Source organism: Miscanthus floridulus, chromosome 2, assembly GCF_019320115.1.
Source record: "Miscanthus floridulus cultivar M001 chromosome 2, ASM1932011v1, whole genome shotgun sequence".
Taxonomy (NCBI): domain Eukaryota; kingdom Viridiplantae; phylum Streptophyta; class Magnoliopsida; order Poales; family Poaceae; genus Miscanthus; species Miscanthus floridulus.
The window spans coordinates 168,451,015-168,474,231 of NC_089581.1; the positions used below are offsets into that span (position 1 = coordinate 168,451,015).

At 44.9% G+C, this 23,217-nt stretch overlaps 2 protein-coding genes across 4 annotated transcripts; both read right to left on the reverse strand.

Moving 5' to 3' along the window:
* Positions 1-8,937: 8,937 nt before the first annotated feature.
* Positions 8,938-14,074, reverse strand: LOC136540576 (nuclear pore complex protein NUP96). 3 transcript variants are annotated; one of them, XM_066532577.1, is made up of 6 exons: positions 13,511-14,073; positions 10,552-13,112; positions 10,321-10,444; positions 9,876-10,021; positions 9,704-9,801; positions 8,938-9,408 (listed from the first exon to the last, which is right to left on the reverse strand). In XM_066532577.1, the coding sequence occupies exons 2-6, from the start codon at positions 13,015-13,017 to the stop codon at positions 9,327-9,329; spliced, it is 2,916 nt and encodes a 971-aa protein (XP_066388674.1). In that variant the 5' UTR covers positions 13,018-13,112; positions 13,511-14,073; the 3' UTR covers positions 8,938-9,326. The 3 variants fall into 3 exon arrangements, with proteins under 3 accessions (XP_066388674.1, XP_066388673.1, XP_066388675.1); XM_066532576.1 differs by having other exon boundaries at positions 8,938-9,394; positions 13,511-13,910; XM_066532578.1 differs by having other exon boundaries at positions 9,299-9,436; positions 13,511-14,074.
* A 2,662-nt stretch (positions 14,075-16,736) lies between these two features.
* On the reverse strand, positions 16,737-19,922 carry LOC136540577 (alanine--glyoxylate aminotransferase 2 homolog 1, mitochondrial-like). Its single transcript, XM_066532579.1, has 9 exons — positions 19,480-19,922; positions 18,869-19,099; positions 18,598-18,768; positions 18,232-18,375; positions 17,922-18,101; positions 17,563-17,788; positions 17,323-17,436; positions 17,137-17,223; positions 16,737-17,055 (listed from the first exon to the last, which is right to left on the reverse strand). The coding sequence occupies exons 1-9, from the start codon at positions 19,717-19,719 to the stop codon at positions 17,012-17,014; spliced, it is 1,437 nt and encodes a 478-aa protein (XP_066388676.1). The 5' UTR covers positions 19,720-19,922; the 3' UTR covers positions 16,737-17,011.
* Positions 19,923-23,217: the final 3,295 nt, after the last annotated feature.

The following is a 23,217-nucleotide window of genomic DNA, read 5'->3' on the forward strand; positions in this document are numbered from 1 at the left end:
TTTCCTATCTCTCGCGAGTGACAGGTAATCACTCGACTTCTACCGGGTCCTATAGCAGAGCAATCTACATGATCCTGACATACTAGTAGGACTCATAGGATAAGGATATATATATGCAAGTGGTTTCATTCAACTCCTTAAAACTTAATGCACAAGCATAAAATAAAGTATAGAATAATAGGGGTATGCACCGGGACTTGTCTGGGCAAGATACAACCAAAGATTAACATTCCATTGGTGACACGGTTATCAAGGCACCATCTTTTCCGCTACTTCGGTCGACTCCATGATCTATCGTTGTTCCTATTATGATATACGGGGATGCAACGTAGAGATATAAATAATCAACGGCAACTACAACTCTAAAATACAATTACGCTCCGCATGCTAACGAGCTAGCTTTAATGACTAACGTACTAGTCTACATATCCATGTCATCAAGTAAGGCTTTGTCTCCGGAAAAATATTTTACTCCTACAACCCTAAAGGTGTTTCAACATTTTATGAATTAAATATATATTTTTAAACTAAGGTTCATTTAGCTACCTTAGCAAACCAATATTATGGAGCTACAAAAATTACAGCGAGCACCTAATAATGTAAGGAATTTACTGTGAAAGTTTCAGAGCCAACACTATCACCAATTTGTCACAACAATTCCTACAAATTTATATCTTACAATATTAAGCATCTTTAATTAATTAGATAACTCATGTAAATATTATAAAACTATGTGAACAAAATATACTAGCAGATAGATCATAATTTCAGGAACTGAACCAAATTGGTTTCACAATTTTTGGTTAACTACACAATTTTAAACTGGATTTACAAGTTTACCTTAGAAACTAAATTAAAAATGCATTAGAAAATGCAAAGGGTCGACAGCAACCCCCTTAGGCCCGGTAGCCCAGCGTGGCATGGTTGCGCGCGCGTTGTGGCGGCCCAGCACGGCCTAATACCGGGGGTCCACGCGCGACGGCGGCTTTGCAGAAAAGCTCTCGAGCTTCGAGGTAATAGTACGACTACCATGTGTACTGTTCCTATCGGCAGTGGCTTTGCGATCAGGCCCTCGATTGTTTTTGTCCTCACCATGGGCAGGTCCCCGAAATCCCCACGCTCACCGACGCGGCGGCCGACGGCATAGGGTAGTTACGTCGAGCAACCTAGGCTCACTAAGACGGGAGTAAGGGGTCGACCACCATCCACGGCTAAACGTGCACGACTAGGTGGCGGTTAGGGGCTTAGAGACGCACTGGCATGAGCTACAGCGGCGAGCGGCTATCCACGGCGGTGGCGCGCCTGTTCTGACGAACCTACGTACGCTCGGCACAGTAGAAGTGGCGGATAAGCATTAATGGCTCACCGTGGTGCACGCCCCACTAACGGCTGAAGCAAGGGAGCGCTGCGGTGGTCTAGCCACGTGCGCCCGCACCGCGCGGTGGCGCTCCGAGCACGGCACCGACGCATCCACACTCCATCGTCGAGCATACTGGCCAAAGTAACGCGAGCACCAGATGGAGAAAGTCAAGGCGAGCTTAGGGTTACGAGCAATCGAATTGCTACCACTCCTACATGCCTTACCTCCTGACCTACCGTTTCGGCGACGCACATGACTAGCGGTGGGGAGAAACCAAATTCAACCCCGACAGACAACGATTGGACTCAGTGTGAATGGGGCTCCTAGCTAATTTCCTCTACTACTCGCTGACACGAGGAATTGGACTAGGAAGCCTTGGGCTGGTGATTAAGAAAGGAAAAGGGAGAGTGTGTGGCGGAACTGCCTAATCTAATACCTCGTAGGAGTACTCGTCTTTCATTAGACACTAAGTACTCAAGGGAAGACATCAAATTATACAGTTCCGTCGAGCACACTCCAAGGAAGAACCCAAAAATCTATATTTTTCCATCAGGATCACAAATAAGAGAATAAAGCTTACATCATTCTTAACCATTTCTTACATCACTTTTTATGCAACATCATAGTATAATATTTATTATTTATAATAGCGGAATATGAACATGTTATCAGAGTTATGAATAATTTAATTTAACAAGGGAATATAAATATGTGAACAGAGTTACAGCGGAATAAATATCTATTCATGACATGATGAAACATTGATAAGTAAACTATGACAGCAGATTATAAAACTTTCATTTATAAAAACATTTAGTAAGAGTTATAAATAAAGACTATGATTGCCATGAAAAGTAAATCCTCTCTGGGCCCACCAGGAGGAACCCACACACAAGGGTCAGCTCTAGCATCTGCCTGTCACCTGCAACAGGGGGAAATAAAACCATGAGTATTCAATTGTACTCAGCAAGACTTACCTGGCAGGAGAAAAGAAAAGACTCCAAAGAAATGCAAGGCTATCTGGTTTATGGGTTTATTGCATCTACAGAAAGTATTACTAAGTGTACGTCCTTATATTCAATTTTATTAGCAGACGTATTAGTTCATTAACTAACCATTCTATGTAAGCACCTATGCTACTTTCAATCAGGTGGTAAGCCATTAGAATCATTTTATTATCTTTCATCTTCCAGTTCTTTCTACGTTGCTAGACTGTAGACAAGCCGTATCGGATTGCCCGGTGATTCGAGAAACTATATGCCTAGCTGGGTACCCCAAAACACACTCCCCGCTTATACCCCAGGCACAAGCAGGACCAACCCACTACCCTCCTGTCATGGGGTCTAGGTCACCGTCTAAACTAGGACTCCAAGCCCCCGCCCCTGAGTCCCGAACTCAATGCAGTGCAAGGACCTTTCCCTAAAAACCACCCTGACAGTCGGTCCGGAAAGAGCCAGAACCCATGACAAGAGAGTAATAAGTCTTCCTTGCACCTATACTCAAGTATGTGCTCGGGATAATAAGTCTGTGACCTGCCTAGAACCCAATGCAACGGCCGATCCTAAACCAACACAGACAGGGAAAACGGTGTAACCAAGCTATGCCTCATTGGCTGTAGGACACAACCTCTTACACCCATCAATACCCAAACCATATCTCTATTTTTTCTTTCACCATTTATATATTCTAAATGATAATAATGCAGTAATATATTTTCTATCTCTCGCGAGTGATAGACAATCACTCGACTTCTACCGGAGTCCTGTAGCATAGCAATCTACATGATCCTGTCATACTAGTAAGACTCATAGGATAAATATATATATATATATGCAAGTGGGTTTCATTCAACTCCTTTAACTTAACGCACAAATATAATTTAAAGTGCAGAAAAGTAGGGGTTATGCACCGAGGCTTGCCTGGGTAAGATTTAATCAGAAGTTAGCTTTCCATCGTGATGACATGACCATCGAGACACCATCTTTTCTGATACTCCAGATGATACCATCGATCCACCGTCGTTCCTATTATGATATGCAATGCGATGCAGAGATGATGCAACAGTTAATTAACCAAGCAGCAACAACCCTTAAAATAGAGTACATACTACAAACTAACAAGCTAGCTCTAATGACTAACGTACTAATCTACGTATCAACATCATCAAGAAAGGTGTCATTTCTCAACAAGTGTTTAAGTTATACAACTCAAGTTGTTTCTTTATTTCATTCTATCGATTTAATCTTTATTCAAAATAGGGCATCTTTATCTATCTAGCAAACTAATTATTCTAGAGCTACACAAATTACAGTGAGCAAATAATAATATTAGCAATTTACTATAAAATTTTCGGAGTCAACACTATCACCGATTTATCACGAAAATTCCTACAAGTTCACATTTTAATAATACTAAACATTAAAATAATTAAAGCAACCCTAAAAATATTTTAAAACTAGATGAACCAAATACGCTAATAGATAGATCGTGATTTTAGGAGCCTAACAAAATTGGTTTCATAATTTTTGGACAACTACACAAATTTATATTGATTTTACAAGTTTATTTCTAAAACTAAATTAACAATTACTTTAGAAAACTAAAAGGGCCAGCGGCTTGGCTCGGCCCGCAGACACGCGCGCGGCCTGCTAGCCAGACGTGGCCTAGCGGCGCGGAAAAGGGCGCGGCGGCCCAGGCGGGAGTCCGCGCACACCTGGCCCAGGTGCGGGAGCGGCACACGGCCGGCCTAGGCACGGCGTGGCCCAGGCATAGGCGGACCAAGGCCGGCAGCGTGACTTGGCCACAGGCCGGCCCAGCACACGGGCGCGAGCAGCCCAGCAAGGCGCGCGACACCAGGCCCAGGGGCAGGCGGCCGTAGCCCATCAAGCCGACCCACGTGGTCTAGGCAAGGTGGCGACGACACAATTGCTAAGTGGCCCAGTACTTTCATTAAATTAATCTGTGGTACTCTAGACACTATTAACATGAGTCACATATTTTGTAATAAGAACCCTATATTAGTTTCTATTCACACTACCTCACCTTCTCTCCCTCAAAACAGAGCACGAGCAGAGGACGGCGGCTCCGACGATTCCCGTCGGTGGAACGACGACCAGGCGGCACAGGGGTAGCCTCGGACCCAGCCATGCACGTGGTCGTCGACGACATGAACCGAGGCGGCCCACGGCACGACGGCCACGCACGCACGCAGGCGGCCATGGGGCGATGGTAGCGGAGGTGAAGCGGCTTAGCGGTGGGGGCGCTTCGGAGCAACGCAGGGCTCGGGAGGGGCAGCGCGGGGAAGCTGTAGGTCCAAGGCGACCGAGGGGCTCGCGCACGCGAGGTGGAGGGAGACCGGCGACGAGTGGGCGGTTGGCGTGACGCGACGACGGATGGCCACGACGCACTAGGGGTGGCTGCAGTGACGCGGCCACAACGGGAACGCGGTGTGGGGCAACGCTATGGGCCTGCAGAGCGCTTGCGCGTGCTCGCGATGGGGCCGGCTACGGGCGGACGGGAGACATGGCAATGGCGGTGGAAAGAGGCGTGGGAAAGCGGTAGCTTGCAGTGCGAGGGCGCGGTGGCTGGCGAGGTGGCTCGAGCGCGCTGTGGAGCTACGGAGGAGCAGGGTGGGCAGCGCTGTAGGCTTGCGCACTCTCGCGGTGCGCCTTGGCGGCGACAGGGGCGCCGACGCGTGGGCACGGGAGGAGCGGCGCTGAGAGCTGCGGTCCAACGTGGGACCGAGGGACTCACACGCTCCTCCGCTGCGAGGGGAAGGGGAGAGGCGACGGACTGCGTGGCCACAGTGGTGGTGCTCCAAGGCTCAGGCTCGCTCGCGAGGGAGAGGCCGGCGACATCGGCGCGTAGCGGCGCTGCGGACCTACAGGGGGGGCAGAACAAGCGCAAGAGGAAAAGCAAGGAGACACGTGCGGGCTCGCCACCAATTTCAAGCACGACGAGGGGAGCAGGACGGGACAGCACAGCGTGGCCAGTAGCGGCGAGCATAAGAAGGTCAGAGGACACAGCGTGGGTAGGGGCAGAACCATGTGCTCACCTCCTGACGCCTCTGCGCGATGGATCGGTTAAAGAAGCGAGCTTGGCCATCTTTCTTTAACGCACTCCAAAACAAGGACGCGAGGGCGCACGCTGCAGCCGAACACACAGGCGTCGCGTGGCTCTGCCGGCCGTGGCAGGGTCGGTGGAACGAGCGGCTACGAACGCGCAACAGCATTTATTTTCCAAAACCCAAGTTGCGTCTTCATCTACTCGCCTTGTACTTCAATTTTTATTAAAACCCCAAACACACGTTCTATATTATTGCTGCTCTATAAAAATCACTTTTCAAGCTGACTATTAGTTATCAACACAACTACGAATGGGCTTTCCATTTTCATTCCTTTTCAAACTAATTTTAAAACTAACATACATCACAACAATACTCGAACAAACATACTAACACACTCACGACGTTCTTACCTTGATGGCATAATTTTCTACCCACATTATATATCATTTTAGCTCTCAAATATTCATTTTCCAAGCCGATTATATATATTTTCAAACACGGCTAAAGCACTAAAGTTTGTTACTCGATATTTTAAATGCAACAACAATCATGCTCCGAATTTTACTTAAGTACTATATACCAGTTGTATCGTATTTTTGTTTATAAAATTTGTTTTTTATGCTTAATCAAATAAACAAGCCATTCGCCCTTTTATTTGCTAGAGTTGTTGTCCGACATTTCTAAATATCTTTACGCACTGAGTAATTTAACTTGGGCATTTATTTGAGTCCACAAAACTGAGTCACGCAGGATTCACTTATCACTTCAAGTATGTTTTAAATAAAAAAATCCAAGAAAATTGTTTCGGTAAATCCTCTTAGGTCTAAATCTCGGTGCTAAGCAAGTTCGTAACACCAGATGTGTTACAGAGTGGTGCACTGCCACCGCCACGTCGCAGAGGTGGTCTAGCCACGACCCGACGAGGCACGGCAGCGCAGGGATATAACCGCACGAGCAAGGGACAGGCGGCGCGTCGGTTAGCGCTTGGACGGAGCCATTGAAGGTGTGCTCGTATGCTGCCATGCGCACGCAGCAGCACAGCGTTGCGATACAGTAGACTATGTACGACGTCGAGCTCGGGCTTGGTAGGTGGGTTATACGGCTGAGAACAATTGCTACAGCAGCCGGGTGAGTCGGAGGGCGTGGGACAGCGCCACGAGCAGCGGCGCGGCTCAAGACAAGGAGAGCAGCAGGTGGGGCAGCCGCGCAGCAGGGCTGCGGCGGCGGCCGAGGGGCGAGTGTCGAAGCCATCAGTCAGCAGCAGGCGTCGCAGCTGAAGGTGGCCAAGCCACGGCCACGCCGCAGCCAGGTCGAGGGTGGCCACCATCAGCCTGCCCACGCACGCGTGCGGCCAGAGGCAGCCACGGCGTGCACCAAATGCGGTGACCACACACTCCCAGCCGAACAGCCAGAACGTGCTAAGCATGAATTTTAAAGCGTCAAAACCAACCGCTTAGAGCCCGGTTGAGATTAAAACAAGAGTTCAAGATTCTAGTAGCCACTAAGGGCTTCTCGTTCGAGCAACAAGCGTGGCCAGAGAGTGAGCATCGAGGGAGATAGAGAGGTGCCAACAAGAGCTCGTCGCGCTAAACGTCGGTTCACGACCGAAGCCCGAAACAAGATCGACAGCGCGTTCTAACAAAAGTTATGGCAATTTTTGCAACGCCACGACAACTTCAACTCATCCGTGGACTTCACCATGCTAAAGTACCCACTTAGAGGCAACTAACACTACGAAATCATGGAGCTAGTGTTTTAGCTAGAATTCAATTGCTAAAATATCATTGTCTACCGTCCTTTTCGGATTTAGAAAAGGGCAAGAGTTCAATTAGAACTAAACAACCACTAACATTTTTGCCATAATTTTTAAAATGTCTAAACCTTATTAATTTCAACCAACAAGCATTTCACACAATAGTCCATACTTCATACAAACCCATAGGAGCAAAACATTTAAGCACTATTTAATTATTTTGCTTAACATAACTTGCCAAAAATAGTACTTTAACATAAGTTCAAATCTTTGCCGACTTAACGAAAAGGTTAATTTTAATTTCCAATTTGATTTTTGGAGCTTCCAAGAACATTAGTTAACACGTTTATTTTTTAAAAATTAAAGTTGCATTTTTCATGTACACAACTTGCTCGTCATCTTTACTTAAGTATTACACACAAGTTATATTTTATTTTTATTTATATAAATTGTTTCTCGTTAGGATTTTCATTAGCACTTTTACGCACCAAGTAAGTTAACTTGGATATCATTTCACGTGCGTTATAAATTTTTAAAATCTGAAAACTTGTTAGGCTAATCCTCTCGGATCTAAATCTCAAGCTCGTAACAGGGTGTTACATTGATGCCCCCGGTCGTGTTCCGTCTAGACACTTCCTGGAATCCTAGGTGCGGTACCACCCGCTTGGATGCCGGCGGTGGTTGCAGTGTACCAGGCAGTAGCGCCGACCAGAGTCACGCCATGCGCCCATGCCGTGCCTTTGTGCTTCAATCTCGAACAAGGTACTACGCACTAGTATTCTAGAGGACTTGGTTCAGGTTTCAATTTTTTGTTATTAACACCGGTTAGATATGCCATCATCATGCCCTGTTTGCTTGGGTAAGCTGTGGCTAAAAGTACTATCGGTTGATTTGTCGCGAGAGAAAAATACTATTCGTTAGCTGAAAAATACGGTTTATAAGCTAAACGAGCAAGGCGACAGATGATATATTCAGCCAGATCTTAGCTGACTCATGGCCTCATCATTGTCCTCGCCTCCTTCGACAGGTGGGCTACTACTAACCACACCTGCACGCCTGCATCTTTGCAAATAATTCTAAACCATCGCATCTTTGCAAATAATTATAATCGCACTAACCCAAAGAAAGTCGTGTCTTTTTGTTGGAGGTACACGTCTCGCATCGTCCTGCAGGCGTGCAGGGAGGGACGATTTCTCGAGCTAAACGTCCACAGAAACAGCGAGGTTGCAGAGCTGACCAGCAGAGCAGAATAACGACCCCGGATGCGCCTTGCCGTGGCGTGCCGTGCCTTTGCTAGCGTCAGGCTTTGCGACACCAAGATGCCTGCGGCCTGCCTTTTCCCCGAGGGCGAGTGTACCGCGCACCAGAAAACCCATGTGTGCCGCGTCGCCCTCAGTCCACGGTATTAGGCTGCAGCATCGGGCGCCAGTTTCGCTAAACAAACCAAGAGATCTCACAGACCAAAGCAGCTGCGCAAGTTTGCGCAAAAGCAGTTTTGGCTCAGTCACTCCCATAGCGTGACTGACCTGAACCTGAGACGTGCACGCCAGAGCAAGATCAGCACTCTACTCGGGTAGAACTGAACCTGCACGGATTCTTCAATAATCTTCAATGTATCCCGAAACATACACGGGTCGCCGTAACGCTGTCCTTTCAGTAATATAATCATCACAAAAAAAAAGTCGAGGAAAACACCCCTTGGACTTGGATGCAGGTGTACAGCTCGCAAGTCAACAGTTCACAAGACCTGGTACTCTATGCAACGAAAAACCCGATACATGTTTTCAGTAGTTCACACGGCGTGCCAAATCCACCGGGGCAACATCAGATTATACATTTCTAATTTTCTACTAGTACCACAAATGAGACGTACAAACTCTTTGGTGTGTTGTAGCCTTGTAGGCTTCACTCCCCTTCACTCAGATTACGGGACACATCTGAACACCAGCCATGTTTGATTTGAACACTGCAGATCATCAATAAAAGACTCCCCGGGAGCCTGTGGAGACGATAGCATGGACCCTTCTGCTATGAATCGCTGCAAAGAATTTCGGTGAAGACGCTGAGTGCATCCTGCAGGTAAGACGACCTGATTTCATCTGGAACTGGAGCGTTGAGCATCGTCTGAAGACATCCCATGGGTAGATTCAGCGTCTCGCTTGGGGTGTCCACGAGAAGCGCGCATAGCTCCTCTGCCATCTTCGAGTAGCATGCTCTGTCATACCCACGCTGTCAGCAAGCCCAGAAAGAGAATATTCTGAAACAAAACCTAAACAAGCTACAGATACATATGTTCCTGAATTCCAAATGGTGCTAATCAGCTGAAATCTGAACAATTTAACATAACAGTGAATTTCCTCAGATAGCTTTGGTTTGCTGTTTGCATGAGCTTATTATAATTCAGTTGCAGCAAAGGGGCCAATTCCATTAAAACATGGTACAGAATGAAATAGTTTCAGGTGGAGATTGGTTCTTAATTTCTTCAAATAGTGGATCAGTCGCATACTGTATAATCAAATGTTACCTTGACTCAACAGGTAATTTGCTTCCCCAGACTAACAATGAATCATTTAATCTGCCAAAGAAACTCCTGCATGATTCACTTATCTCCTCGAGTGAATCCTGAAAGAAAAAGTAATGCTGATCTCATTCACAAATCTTCAAGGAAATGTTTGTCTTTAAAAAAGGGCTCATACCGAATCATCCATGGCATTTCTTTCTTGCATTGAGTTCTTTAGAATGTAGAAGTCTATGTATATTCCGGCACCAAGGTCCCAGTCAGCAATTTCAGACTTATGGTTCTCCAAGGCACTTGTGATCTTCCAGACCTCCTGATGGTTAGCTGAACCAAAATAACAATGAATCAAGTGACTGCATATTCATACCAAGAATGCCATGTTTATTAAAAAACAGAAGAGAAATGAAAAATACAACTCCACCAAGCATATAAATAAATCGATGAAGAGGAAAAGAATAGATTATTGAACAGACTCATCATCAGGTTTCTAGCAAATAAGTGCAGCTGTAAATTTATGTGGAGCAAAAGCAAAATATTTCGTCCACGGTGAAAAAAAGGCAATATATTTACCAAATAAATAAATTCATTAAAATTTTGTTTAGGGCACAGTAAGAAAAACTTACATGACAGAAACATAGAATGAGCAACAGAAGTCATGAAAATAGTATGAGCTTTCTTCCAGTTGCCACACTGAATAAAATTCTCCAGTGCACCCTGCTTATCTCCATAGTATTCATGATAAAGAGCCTGTATATAGAGCTCATTAGCTATACATGCTTCATGTGTAATGTTTTTCCATGCACTGGCATTATAAAATATTTGCAATGCATATTACTAAAGAAAATTGTACTCACCAGAGCTTCATGCATCCATTCTTCTGGTATACCAAGTTCCACAATGTATTGCCTTTGAGCATCATCTCTACTCCATGACTCACAATACTGTGATAAAACTTCCCTGATTAATTTCTCATGAATGTATGGGGCATCGTCAAGATACGGCATGTGTAGAATGACATAGATAGCCCAATGGCACTTCCCAAGACAAAGTAATTGATAAACAAAACTCAAATCTAGCAAGTGAAGATCATTTGAACTGAAAGCACCAATAGCTTCCAAAATCGAACGCTGATGCCATATCATATGATAATCCAAGGGGTCGAATGAAGATGAGAATGCACTGAACATAGTTTTTAGCAGCCCAAACTTCTCGCCTTGATTGGCATGAAGAAGCATTAGGTAGAAGGAGATATCAAAATGGTCACCTGGGGACCACTGAGGCGCTTCATCAAGAGGTCCTTCATCTATATATACAGGAACAGGATAGGGAACTTTGCCCTCACCAAGGAGTTGATCATAAGAATGAATGATAATATCAAGTGGTATTTCAGGTGATAATTGATACCACATAATCAAACCAAGGTACCTTTTCCAGTCAATTGGTGAATCTAGAAAAGCAGCCTGTACGTTACCAGCAAGCAACCTATATACCTTTAACCAGTCTTCCTCAATATAATCAAAATCTAGACCATTCATTTTCCACTGATCCAGTGTCTGAGCAAGGTCAGATCGATTTGACATTGACCCACCTGCCTGACTTAGCAAGATTGCCAACCGAACATCACCCCTTGAGACAGCAATTTCTGTGGCCGTGTCCAATTGTCGACCAGTCAAAAGAAGAAGGATATGTTCCAAGTACCTGGCATCATTTAAGGAGCCCACCTCTCCTTGCACCCGATGGCAAACACTGTCCTGTAACCAATTGCTAAAGTCTGCTCTCCTAAACAAAGGAAGTGCTTCAGGGTCTATGTCGACATAGCCTTCTTTTTTGTCTAAAACCATGCCTTCCTGATCACCATCTGCAACAGGCTCCAACTGGTTACCAGTTGCTCTTTCTGAGAACAAGACCCTGATTAACTCCCACACTGTTACTTGATGCATCAACAGCACACGCGTAGACATAGATAAATCACTGACTTCAAGCTGCTTTTCAATTACGTCAATATATGACCTGCAGATGTCAGGCAAAACCAAACGATTTGCCTTGACATTCTGAAGTTTTAATCTGAACGAGTCAGACTCAGTCTCCAGAAACTCATGATCAAGACTCTTATGGAGGTCCATTGGATCAGAAAAACATAGTTCTGTTAGGTCATCCTTAATCTTGTTCTTATCATCACGCACAGCTTTGTCACTTGCAACTTTCTCTATATGAATAACAGAAGATAGGCCCGTTCCAGGATTATTGACCAGACTACCTGAATGTACAAGTAAACCATTTGGTCCCCAACCAACACGAAATGATCTACCCATGAATAAAGCAGCATCCACTACACAATTAGTATACATGTTTCCAGCAACAGGAGTTTCTTGGTCAGCCGGCAGCTTAAAACCATCCACCTTGGTCATACTCACTGGAAATCCTCTGTTTTGCCCAGACATAAGAATACCCTGAGTCGATGGACCAAGCTCTGAAGAATTCATACTGTAGTCCAAAAGTGCCTGAGGTTCTTTCCGAACCGGCATACCAGATCTCCTGCCAGCCTTCTGAGAAGACACGTGCAAGGGAGAGAGAGACCTTAACCTCAAACCTTTACCGCTTGAGGTAGGTGAATCCACATTCATCCTTTCTCTGCTACCATACCTCTCGTCAGAAGGGAGCCCATCCTCCATATATTCATCTTCTTCCACATTGGAAAACATCACCATCCTCATTTCTTGCATCTTTGCAGGGTCAAGCCCGAGATGAGCAGGCAATGAATGGGAAAGCTCAATTTCATGACCATTTGAAGGTGGGTCTCTTTCTCTTACTTCAGTAATTGGCTGCCGAATAGCTGCGTCGTCCATCACAGCATCCTCTTCCTCCTCATCCACAAGCCCAAATCTACTAAAATGATCAACCTCAAATTTCCATTTTCCATTCACTGGATTGAATGAAAGAAACCTAGAACCTTGCTTTCTTGCACGACACCTTAGCACCTCAACAAGGATACTGGGCTCTGGAAGATCCTTCAGACTCAGCAGCAGGGACACTTCTGCTGCTTTGTTAAGACCATGCCCTACAGGTGGCTTACAAGTCTCATCTTCATAAACCACCACATTGTGTTTTTCGAACCTGACAATTTCATTCAGGTCAATGTCCCTCACATCGGTGTCGCCCAAGAATCTAACCTGCCCATATCCAGCCCTCCCTATGATGAAGTTTGGAACCCTGCTGCAGTAGCCAGGATCAGCCACCTCCCTCTCAAAAAGCTCATCAATTGACGGCCTTGTGAAGTATTCGGAGGAGCGCAGCACGGGGAACACAGTGCTAGCTGCCATGGGTGGTAGTGAGGCCACAACCCAGAATCAGCAAGGGTGGGTGAGGGGTCCCTGCCGTGGTGCCATGTACTTCAGTGCTCCATACACAATTAACCCTGCTCCACAAAAAAAAAATGGTTCATTGTGAGATGAGAACATTCGCCAAGCTATGTAATGCAAATATAGACATACGGACACGGGGATGCTGACATTTTCTCAGAAAAACAGATACACCTACGTTTTAGGATTTTTTTTTTCAATAATACATAATAATAGCCAATAAGCCACATTAAAATTCTAAAAGAAGTAGCAGCATAGAAGGAACATTACAAATTATCCTACATTCTTGCAATTGAGCTGCCCTGCTCTTGTTTTTCAGATTTCCAGTAAGCCAAACACTCCAACGACTAAGGTTACAGTCACCTGCCGTGTCTCTGCTGGCTCCTAGACGAATTGGCCACGAGAGGGAAGAGGGGAGAGGAAGAGACTACGAGTGAGGGAACAGGAAAGAAACCTGGGCAGGTGGTGGAGCTCGTCGCTCGCGTGCGGGTGACAGCAAACGGGGCTCCGCACTCTCCGGGACGTTGCGGAGAGGGCGGCGTGCGTCACCAGAAGCTACCTCCTGTTGGAGCGAGCTCGTGCCGGTGCTGGAGCTCGACGGCGGCGCCGGATCTCGCCGCAGGCGTGTGCGCAGGCGGGCGGGCGGCGGCGGGCGCGCTGGGTCCTGGGTGGGAGACTTCGGGAGGTAGGAGAACAAGGGTTCTCATCGTGTTGTAATAGAGGTTAATGGGCCTGACGATGTTTGGGCTGCATCCTTAAATGGGCCAGATGCTCGAGCCCGGAGAAGGTTAACGTTTTGGCACATCAGCTTCTACGGCCGGATTGCCCTCGACGATGAAGATGGGTCGGACCTCACGGGGCAGTGGCTTGGGAGCTTGGAGGCGGAGAAGACGATCTATGGAGAGAGGAGTACTCGGCCCGGCAGATGCTGCTCACCGACGGAGGCACCGCCGTGGGTGGGGCAAACCAGCGCCGGTGCCGGCGGGGAGGACGGCGAGGGTGGGAGTGGGACGGACCAGCGCCGGAGCCGGTGGGACGGATGGACCAGGGCGGCACGGGTGGGACGAGGGACAGGGGCAGAGGCAGGTATTTGGCGAGGCTTGGCCTCCGCCGTACCTAAAACTTGTAAAAAATACTAAATACATGTACTATATATACCAGTAAATATATATAAAATACATATGCCAATACAAGCTAGCCTGGTGCATGCGCTTGTGGCCTGATGGGCTCCCCTTGATGGGCCTCAAGTACTAGAAGTAGAACGCAGGAAGCTAATGGCGTCCTGATGGAATAGAGACCGACTGCTCGTCTGCTCGTCCTCTGTCTCTTCATATTCGAATCCGATCAGGGTGTTAGGGTGTAGAGTGTGCAAAGGCAGCGCCGCAGCGGCGCGAAAACTCGACGCGGACGCGGTGGCCGGCGGACGGCAGCGCGACGACTTCGAGCGATGGCCGGCCGACGGATGGCGGCATGACGAGTTCACCGGCCAGGTGGACAGCGGCTGTGGCCTGTGGCTCCATTGTGCAACGATGGCACCAAAGAAGAAGATCATACATGTGATGAAAGGTATTTTTAATTTCAGGCCATTACACACACGGATGTAGCTTGTAGGTTTAATAATCAATAGCAAAAAGTCTACTTAACCTCTCACCTTTCATACTTGATCTACTTCACCCCCAACTATGAAACCGTCTGTTTTACCCCTGAACTTTCTAAAACCGTCTATTTTACCCCCTGGGCGGTTTTCAGCGGTGGGTTTGCCACAGTACCAGCGGGTTGCTACCGATGGTTTTGAATTTTCTTTTTTTTTCGGTGAATTTTTGAAAAATCATAGTAAATCATAGAAAAATCATAAAATAAAAAATCTAATTTTATTGGACTCCACATGAGTAGATCTACACAGTGAATATATAATACGGTATGCTTTAGTACAAATTTTTTTGTAGCCTTAGATTAATTGGAAAATCTATTTTTGTCTGTAATTAATTGGAATAATTCATAGCTGCAGCTTCTATGGTCCAATTGTGGTGAAATTTTTATGGTACGCTAATTATTGTATACTTGAACTATAGTAAAAATTTCGTACTCATTGGACTATGTATAACTTAGTTATAGATAAATTCTAATTAATTACAGACAAAATTGGATTTTCCAATTAATCTAAGGCTACAAAAAAAAATTGTACTAAAGCATACCGTATTATATATTCACTGTGTAGATCTACTCATGTGGAGTCCAATAAAATTAGATTTTTCATTTTATGATTTTTCTATGATTTATTATGATTTTTTAAAAATTCACCAAAAATAAATAAAAAAATTCAAAACACCGACACTGTAGCAAACCCGCTGTTGCTGTAGCAGACCTGCTGTTACTGTAGCAGAACCGCCGCTGAAAAACCGCCCAGGGGTAAAACAGACGGTTTCATAGTTGGGGGTGAAGTAGACTAAGTATGAAAGGTGGGGGATTTAAGTAGACTTTTTCCATAATCAATAAGTTCAATTATTAATTTATTGTTTGCCTTTTTTTTCTTGTGATTTTTTTTTTACATATTTGAAGAGTATTTTTGCCAAAGCATTTAGCAATAGCAGCTTCAACCTAGCTCTACCTACAGAAGGCGTTGCTGGACAACAAGAAGAAGAGCTCCAAGACCATGATGACGTGGGCATTGAGATTCCATTAGGTATGCATAGTTGATAGTTACATTACACATATTTAATTTTTATAAATCCGCCGCACCTAGAAAATATTCTACCTCCACCTCGGGTGAGGGAGACGAGAGGTCGGAAAAGCTCCTCCACACGAGCTTTTTTTCGACGAAAGAATAATTATATTATATAATAGCTGGGTACATAATATGATACAAGCATTCTGGATTACACGAGTATCTAGAAACTGATTTTTATCTAAATTATACCCACGCTGTGAATAGCTCCAGATCTCGAAACCAAACATGTACGAAAGCTTTGTAATATGGATGATCGCATAGGCAAACACTCAGTAAAAAGCCTGAGAACAGATGCCCAACGAACGACGACCAACATTCATGTAGGCGAAGTTGAGAAACTTCTTTTTTCTGGTGTGTTCCTTCTTTTTCTTTCTGCCACCGAAGAATAAGAAAGACTGATGTGAAACTTATTCTCCCTAATTTCTCCCTAATCCTTCATCGTAGCCAAATCCAACCATAATAAAACGGAGAAGAGACCGAAAAAAATTATTCCATGGCGACAATATCATCTCCGCCTTGATGTCGCGGTCCGAAAATAAAAGTCTCGGGATGTTGACGCCGTAGTTGTCGTCTACATCTTCAACAGAACCGTCATGGAGAAAACGATTCCACTATACCCCCTCATCGTCGCCAGAGAGGAGATAAATCCCTCAAACCAAGAAATTTGGTATGGAGAGACCCTAACCCAAAGACTCGATCTACTATAAAAACTTATTAAAAATGATGGATCTCCACTCCCTCCGACCTCCCGCGATATGCCGGAGGAGGAGGGAGAGGGACCAGCGGTGCTGAAGGCGGGGGCTGGCGGCAGCAGCGCTGGCGCTGGCGGCACGAGATGCCTCCGCGCGGGCTTCTGGGCTCTTCAGTGTTAGTGTATTACCGAGAGAGAACCCTGAAATAAGCCTGCCGTAAAACTATGCTAGCGGTAAAACAGGGCCGTATTCTATGCTGGTGGTAAATGCAGATATACAGATCGATATCATGCTTGCTTGCTCGCTATTATATTTACAAAGAGCTCACAAGCTGGACAAGACATTTTCTCCCCTTTCATCCATTTATTCCTGTGGGGGGTTACTATTTCACCATGACACCACCAACACATCAACCGGGGAGCATGCCCATCAAATCATCTGCCTTTCAGCTTCACTTCAGGGTATGCATCCTCCGGTTCCTGGAAGTGTTGGTTCCACGCCGACGCATTCTCAATTCAGAGCATTCCTTCAGACTTCAGAGCCCTGACATTGCGTAGTCCATGCAGTCCACCAAGAAGTCTGTGATAACAGCATTTTTGTTAGTTTGTCTGCGCAATGCGGTAACTGAAACTTTTTTTAGGACTTGAGAACTGTTCGAACCTGCATCGTCCTTCGAAAAGCACATTGGTGGTTTTATTCTGAAGACGTTACCATGCAGACCGCCCTTTCCAACTAGTACCCCGAGATCTGTTAACAAAGATTATGAAGCAAAAAATCATAAATATCAAGGCATGTAGAGATCAAAAAATAATCATGGCCATGGAGGGGGAGAATGAGAGACGGCACCTTTCAGCTTCTCAAACAGTTCAGTGGTTTCTGCCTTGGCAGGGGTCTTCTCTTTTCTGTCTGTAACGAGTTCCACCCCAAGCATCAGTCCCCTTCCTCTAACATCACCTATGACTGGCAAGAGCGAGGCCAAGAGTAGCTGAGTTAGAAAACTTCATTTTTTTTTTACAACAAATGGTTAGCCGAAAAGGTTGGACAAAAGAAAGAGTATACGAACAGAATCAAGATTAGAAATTTTACTTTCGTGCTTCTCCTGAAGCGATTTTAGACGCTCCACCAAGTGAGCTCCAACATCAGCACAATGTGCCTGGCGTTTCTCCTTGTCAAGAACCTTAAGCACAGCGAATCCACCAGCAGAACAAACTGGATTTCCACCAAATGTGTTAAACTGAATTTTTTGAGCTAACACACTTGCAATCTCAGGACTTGTTACAACTGCCCCCAGTGGTAGGCCATTGCCAATTCCCTGAAAACATGGAAAAAACAAATGTCACATCAGCATGGAAAGATGTTGCCACCAAAAAAATAAAAAACAAGACATTTTCCCCAGGGTTGATTAATGCTTAGTACATGCTTGCATTTTAGAGTACGAGATAGACCTTTGCCATGGTGACTATATCAGGAATAACACCTTGTGTCTGGAATCCCCAATAATGACTGCCAGTACGACCAAAACCACTCTGGACTTCATCAGCAATACAAACACCACCAGCCTTGCGCACAATGTCATAAGCTAACTTTAGGTATCCAGGAGCTAGTTCAACAGCACCTCCGACACCCTACAACCAAGATAGTGTATCAATAAGATTGCAACAAGGATAAGTTTTTTTGAAGTGGGTTTATAAACAAAACATACCCAGTATTTCAATTTGTTGTAGCATTTTATAAATGGCTGTTCAAAGTTTATACCTGGAATGTTTCTGCAATGAAGCCTGCAACCCTTCCTGAACTTCCATAAGTTATGTGTTCTTCGACTTCCTTGGCATAAGCTGCAGCATCAAACCCAAAAGTCCCCCTATAAGGATCAGGGTTCATGACATGATGTATTTCACCCTGCAAAAGTTTGATGATGCTATGATAGATCTAGTAGAATTGAGAGATCAATTACCAATTACCAATAACTAAGAATCTAATTCTGCAAACATAGTGGCAATGAAAAACATAACCGGGCAAATAATTCGATGAAAGTGTCAAACCGAGGCCTAACTAGATGATGAACAACACTAGAAGTAGAAAATCTCTAAAGTTCAGTACTTGATTATACAGTACACAGACCTGAGGAATTGGGTACTTCCACGTCTGCAAACCAGTCAATCCAATCGTACCAGCACTTCCACCATGATATGCATTTCTGAGTGCAACCATACTGAGATTCCCACTATACAGCCGGGCCATCAACATTGCCAATTCATTCGCTTCAGTCCCAGAATTCACGAAATACGCAACCTGCAGCACCCAAAAACACGACGAGGTCTTCAGCTCTTACCTGCATACATAAATGAAAAGGTGCGTGTTATGGCAGCACCCAGACAGACAGTACATTTACCTTGAGATTGCCAGGCATTTTGGAGGTGAGGGCCTCTGCAAACTCTACAATGGCATGATGCAAGTAAATGGTGGTTGTGTGCTGGAGCAACTTGGTCTGCTCCACCACAGCATTCACAATATCCGGATGGCAATGGCCACACGACACTGTCACGATGCCCCCAAAGCAATCGAGGTATCTCTTCCCACTCTCGTCATACAGGTACTGCATCTTCCCCTCCACAATGTTGAGCTGTGAACACAATTGAATAGTAAATTCTTTAGACATCGTGTCAACGTCATTCTGTCACTGCTGCAACGTTTTATAGAGTAAGAAGACTACACGGTGGTTGTTGTGCTACAAGAATTCTTCAACATGACCAGTTTCACCCGAAACTTAGACAGTGAAGGTAAACCACCATATGCAAAATACATTAAAAATTTATTCTCCTAGTAAATTGGTGTCGCAACAAAGATGACGTTGCTTTATGATGAAGGTCAACACCCAGGTTCACTGAACCCCCACCTTTTTGGAACATTAATCTAATTTCACCGCCCGAAGACAGTTTAACAAAGACGAGCAGACAGTGGGACGGATTTAATTTAATTAAGATCAACACTCGGAGGGTATACCGGCTTCTGGTAGTAGTGGAAGAGAGACGGGCCGAGCACCGCCTTCCTCTTCTCGAAGATCTCGGCGCCACCCATCGCGGCGTACGGGCGGGGCCGGTGGTCAAACGGCGGCATCTCCGGCGGCGGCCGCGACGGTGCCCGCTCGGGCGACACCTCGGACGAGACCAGCCGCCGCAGCATCTCCACCGGGCATCGCCGGCGGCTGGCAACAGCGCCACGACGAAGCAGCGACGCGGCCATGGACGGAGAACCAGGAATGGAATATGAATTCGCTAGGGCTGGTCGTCTGGTGAATGGTGATTAAGATGAGGATGAGGAAGAGAGACAGGGCAATGGAAGAGGGGATTAAGCACGCAAGGGAAGGGGAGGATTAGTGGTAGTGGGTGGCGGCCGCACCGCTGCCGCCGACCGCCGTAGTGGTAATGACGTGGCAAAGGTCCAGATTCCGATAGGGATGCATCCTGATTCTCGTCGTGGGATCTTTATCTTCCTGACGTGGTGCGGCGTGTACTCGTCTCGCTGATATGTGGGCCGATAAATCGGTTGGTGGCGGCCTGGTGGGAGTGGTGGCGTGTAAAGGGAGTTGAGAGTCATTTCGTGGATCGTGACGACGATATATTCCTTAAACAAATTGTTATCTTGATGCGGCTTTTTCTTAAAAAAAAAAAAACAAGGAAAAATCTTGATAGGGCTCACGGGCCCTGATACTTTTCCACCTTCCAAACTTTAGTGCCGCCTCAGCTCTCAGACCTCGTTTGGCAAGTGATGGGCAGGGGCAGGGGCAGAGGCAGGGGCAGGGGCAGGGGAATTGGAGGCGGGAGTTAGAGGAGAGGATTAGTGTGGGAGTTTGATTTTTAAGGTCTTGTTTGGCAGTGCTTCAATTCACTAGTGAAGTTTTTTTTTTTTTGCTTCAGCTTCACGAACAGTTCCACCGGTGTAGCTGAAGCGGTTTTGGTAAACCGTTTGGCAAAATGGCTTCCCTGTGAGAGCATGTTTTTAGGGGTCTGGAGGAGGAGCCGGAAGAAGCCACTTTTTTGGCTCCATCCCACCCCAAATCACTGTGAGAGCATGTTTTTAGGAGCTTCACAAGTGAAGCTATTTTACTTTACCCCGTTTGGTAGAAAAAGGCTCCTGAAGCCGGTGAAGAAGCCCTGCCAAACGGAACTTTAGTCTCAATCTTTTGTTTGATAAATGTTAGGAATTAATAGAGAGAGTTAAAAATATAATCGTAGTCTACCGTTTGGTACGTGAGCTTGGGCATGGGAATTGGCAACATCATTTACTGATTTGCCCTTACCCTGTTTATGCGTTCTTTAGACAAAATAAAATAATAAAAGAATGTTTGTACATCTGCACCCTTAGCTGTTGTAACCTAAATCAAAGAGCTGAAATAAGCGGCGCTTTTTGTGTAGCGCAAGTTGACAGAGGCTTCTTATACTGAAATTGGCCAACGTGATCGTAGTAAATTTGTAAAAATAAACTGTATAAATAGATAATTCTGCTGAAAATGTGATTTACAGAAAATGAAGTGACAAAACACAATGTTCAGTTGACGAATTTAAAAGGTTCCAACACATTCTAAGTATTATTGAATTGATATATTTATGCATCCTTTGAATTCTTGTTTGCTGCCTGAAGCTCCTGTTTGACAAAGATAATTTTGTAAGGATCCTCCATCTTTAGAAAAAGCTCTGTGTTCTCATGATCCCGACCAATGATACGGACAGCCATGACAACCTGTTCGATGTCAAACCCAGGTAGATTCTTAATCACTTCAAACAACTAAGATTTATTGGACGACGCTCGCGGCTACACTTCAATTACATGGGCAAGTGCCTTTCCAATGCCAGCCATGGTGTATGCATTCTCCTTTTCAGATTCCAAGAAGTGTGCAAATGAATTAGACATACCAACAAGACATATCTCTAGACCATCAGAATCTGGATACACCCTCTTACGCCCTTGTTTAACGGCTGATGTCTTGTTATCATCTTTTGTTTTAGCATCACCCCCATCAATAGGTTCACAAGTTGGTTGTACTTCATCTGCAGTGGTGTTGCCTTCTGCCGCTTCTTGCTCTTCAGGACCTTTTGCATTCGCTCCTTTGGCCAAATCACTTGCATAAACATCACAGAGCTTCTCGAAGTTCACCATAGGTTTCATGTATAAAGCAAAAAATGCATGTTCAGGGCAAAATTAAATATTAACTGATGGAATGCTTATTTGCCAATTTAAAACTTTCAACACTATTGTACCTTTGCCCAACCCATGTATGTTTCTCTGTTCCTGATTACCATCTTGCTCTCATCATCCCATCCAAAGCCGCTTCCATTTTGTTGAATTTCCAAAATATATGAAAGCTGCTTCTTTAGAATCTTCACTTACTTGATATGGGGATCAGCTTTGAGCTCTACTTTTGGTAGCACCTTTGACATTTCCTTCTCAATGAAAGTGAGATAGCCAGACTTGTGGCCAGTGTCTACTTTTCAAGTAGAATCATTCATGTCATATAGAATATCAATTAGTAATTTCTCCTCCTTAGCTGTCCATGTTCTCTTGTCTCTCTTCTTGGCTATAAATTTAGCCCCTTTTGCCTTGTTACTCTGCTGATTGATTCAAATTACAGTGAGAAATGTATACTTTCACAAATGCGAATGATATTAAATATTATAAAATATCTTGTTCATCCAGTCACAACGATCTAGCAAAAGATATTACACAGACAAGCAAAACTTCCACGATAGACAAAGAAACATAAATGTAGCACTAAAGACAGATATGACTATATATGAATTTGCAACTTTTATCTAGATTGCCTTCTTGCTGTCCAAGCATTCCACATTTCATCAGCTAGCTGGTCTCTCCAATTATTCCATTGTGATGATGTTTCAGTGGCCTGAATTGTGTCCCCGTTTACTTCTTGTTCCTCCATGAAACTATCCAGTTCTTGTTCCAATGGATCAGAGGAGCCCATTTGTTGTCTTATGAGGTTATGCAGATAGCAACATGCTGAAATTATGTCAACCTGTGTATCTATAGGGTAATAAGATGGATTCCTAATTATAGCCCAATGTATCTTCAGCAATCCAAAAGTTCTCTCAATCACATTTCTTGCTGATGAATGCTTCATATTAAACAGTTCCTCCTTTTTCACTAGTGGATTTTTCCAGTCTTGTAGGTGGTACCGTTGACCTCTATATGGAGCAAGAAATCCTTCACAATTCTTGTATCCAGCATCAACAAGATAATAGCAACCTATATATTAAAAGTATTTGTATATTTTAATTATCATGTAAAACCATAAACGAGCGGCAAGATTATATATTTATTCAGTCTTAAATCTTACCACGAGGAACAACAAGGCCATTTGGCCTAGATAAAGCATCTCGAAGGACCCTTCCATTGGCCGCTGATCCTTCCCAACCTCGCAGTACGTAGATAAATTGCATGTCTGGTGCACATACACCAAGAACATTTGTTGCAACATTATTTTTTCTTGAGCGGTATCGTGGTTTATCATTGGCCAGCACATGAACTTCTATGTATGTCCCATCTAGAGCACCTACACAATTCTGTATGACAAAGTTTAATTTGTTATATGATGACTTGTTCTCTACTTCTTAAACTATATAGTATCCAATAATTATTTCGTACCTTAAACCATTTCCACCTTTCATCTGTATGGTTGGCAGGTGAAAGGATCAAGACGCCTAAGAGGGGGGGATGAATTGGGCTAAT

Coding starts and splice junctions, on each gene's coding strand:
- LOC136540576 (XM_066532576.1), bottom strand. CDS start 13,017: ATGGCAGCTAGCACTGTGTTCCCCGTGCTGCGCTCCTCCGAATACTTC. Junction 10,445..10,551: donor AATGGATGCATGAAGCTCTG/GTGAGTACAATT, acceptor CTCTATATACAG/GCTCTTTATCATGAATACTA. Junction 9,395..9,703: donor AAATTACCTGTTGAGTCAAG/GTAACATTTGAT, acceptor TGGGTATGACAG/AGCATGCTACTCGAAGATGG.
- LOC136540577 (XM_066532579.1), bottom strand. CDS start 19,719: ATGGCCGCGTCGCTGCTTCGTCGTGGCGCTGTTGCCAGCCGCCGGCGA. Junction 19,100..19,479: donor TCCACTACTACCAGAAGCCG/GTATACCCTCCG, acceptor TTGTGTTCACAG/CTCAACATTGTGGAGGGGAA. Junction 18,102..18,231: donor TCATTGCAGAAACATTCCAG/GTATAAACTTTG, acceptor TCTTGGTTGTAG/GGTGTCGGAGGTGCTGTTGA.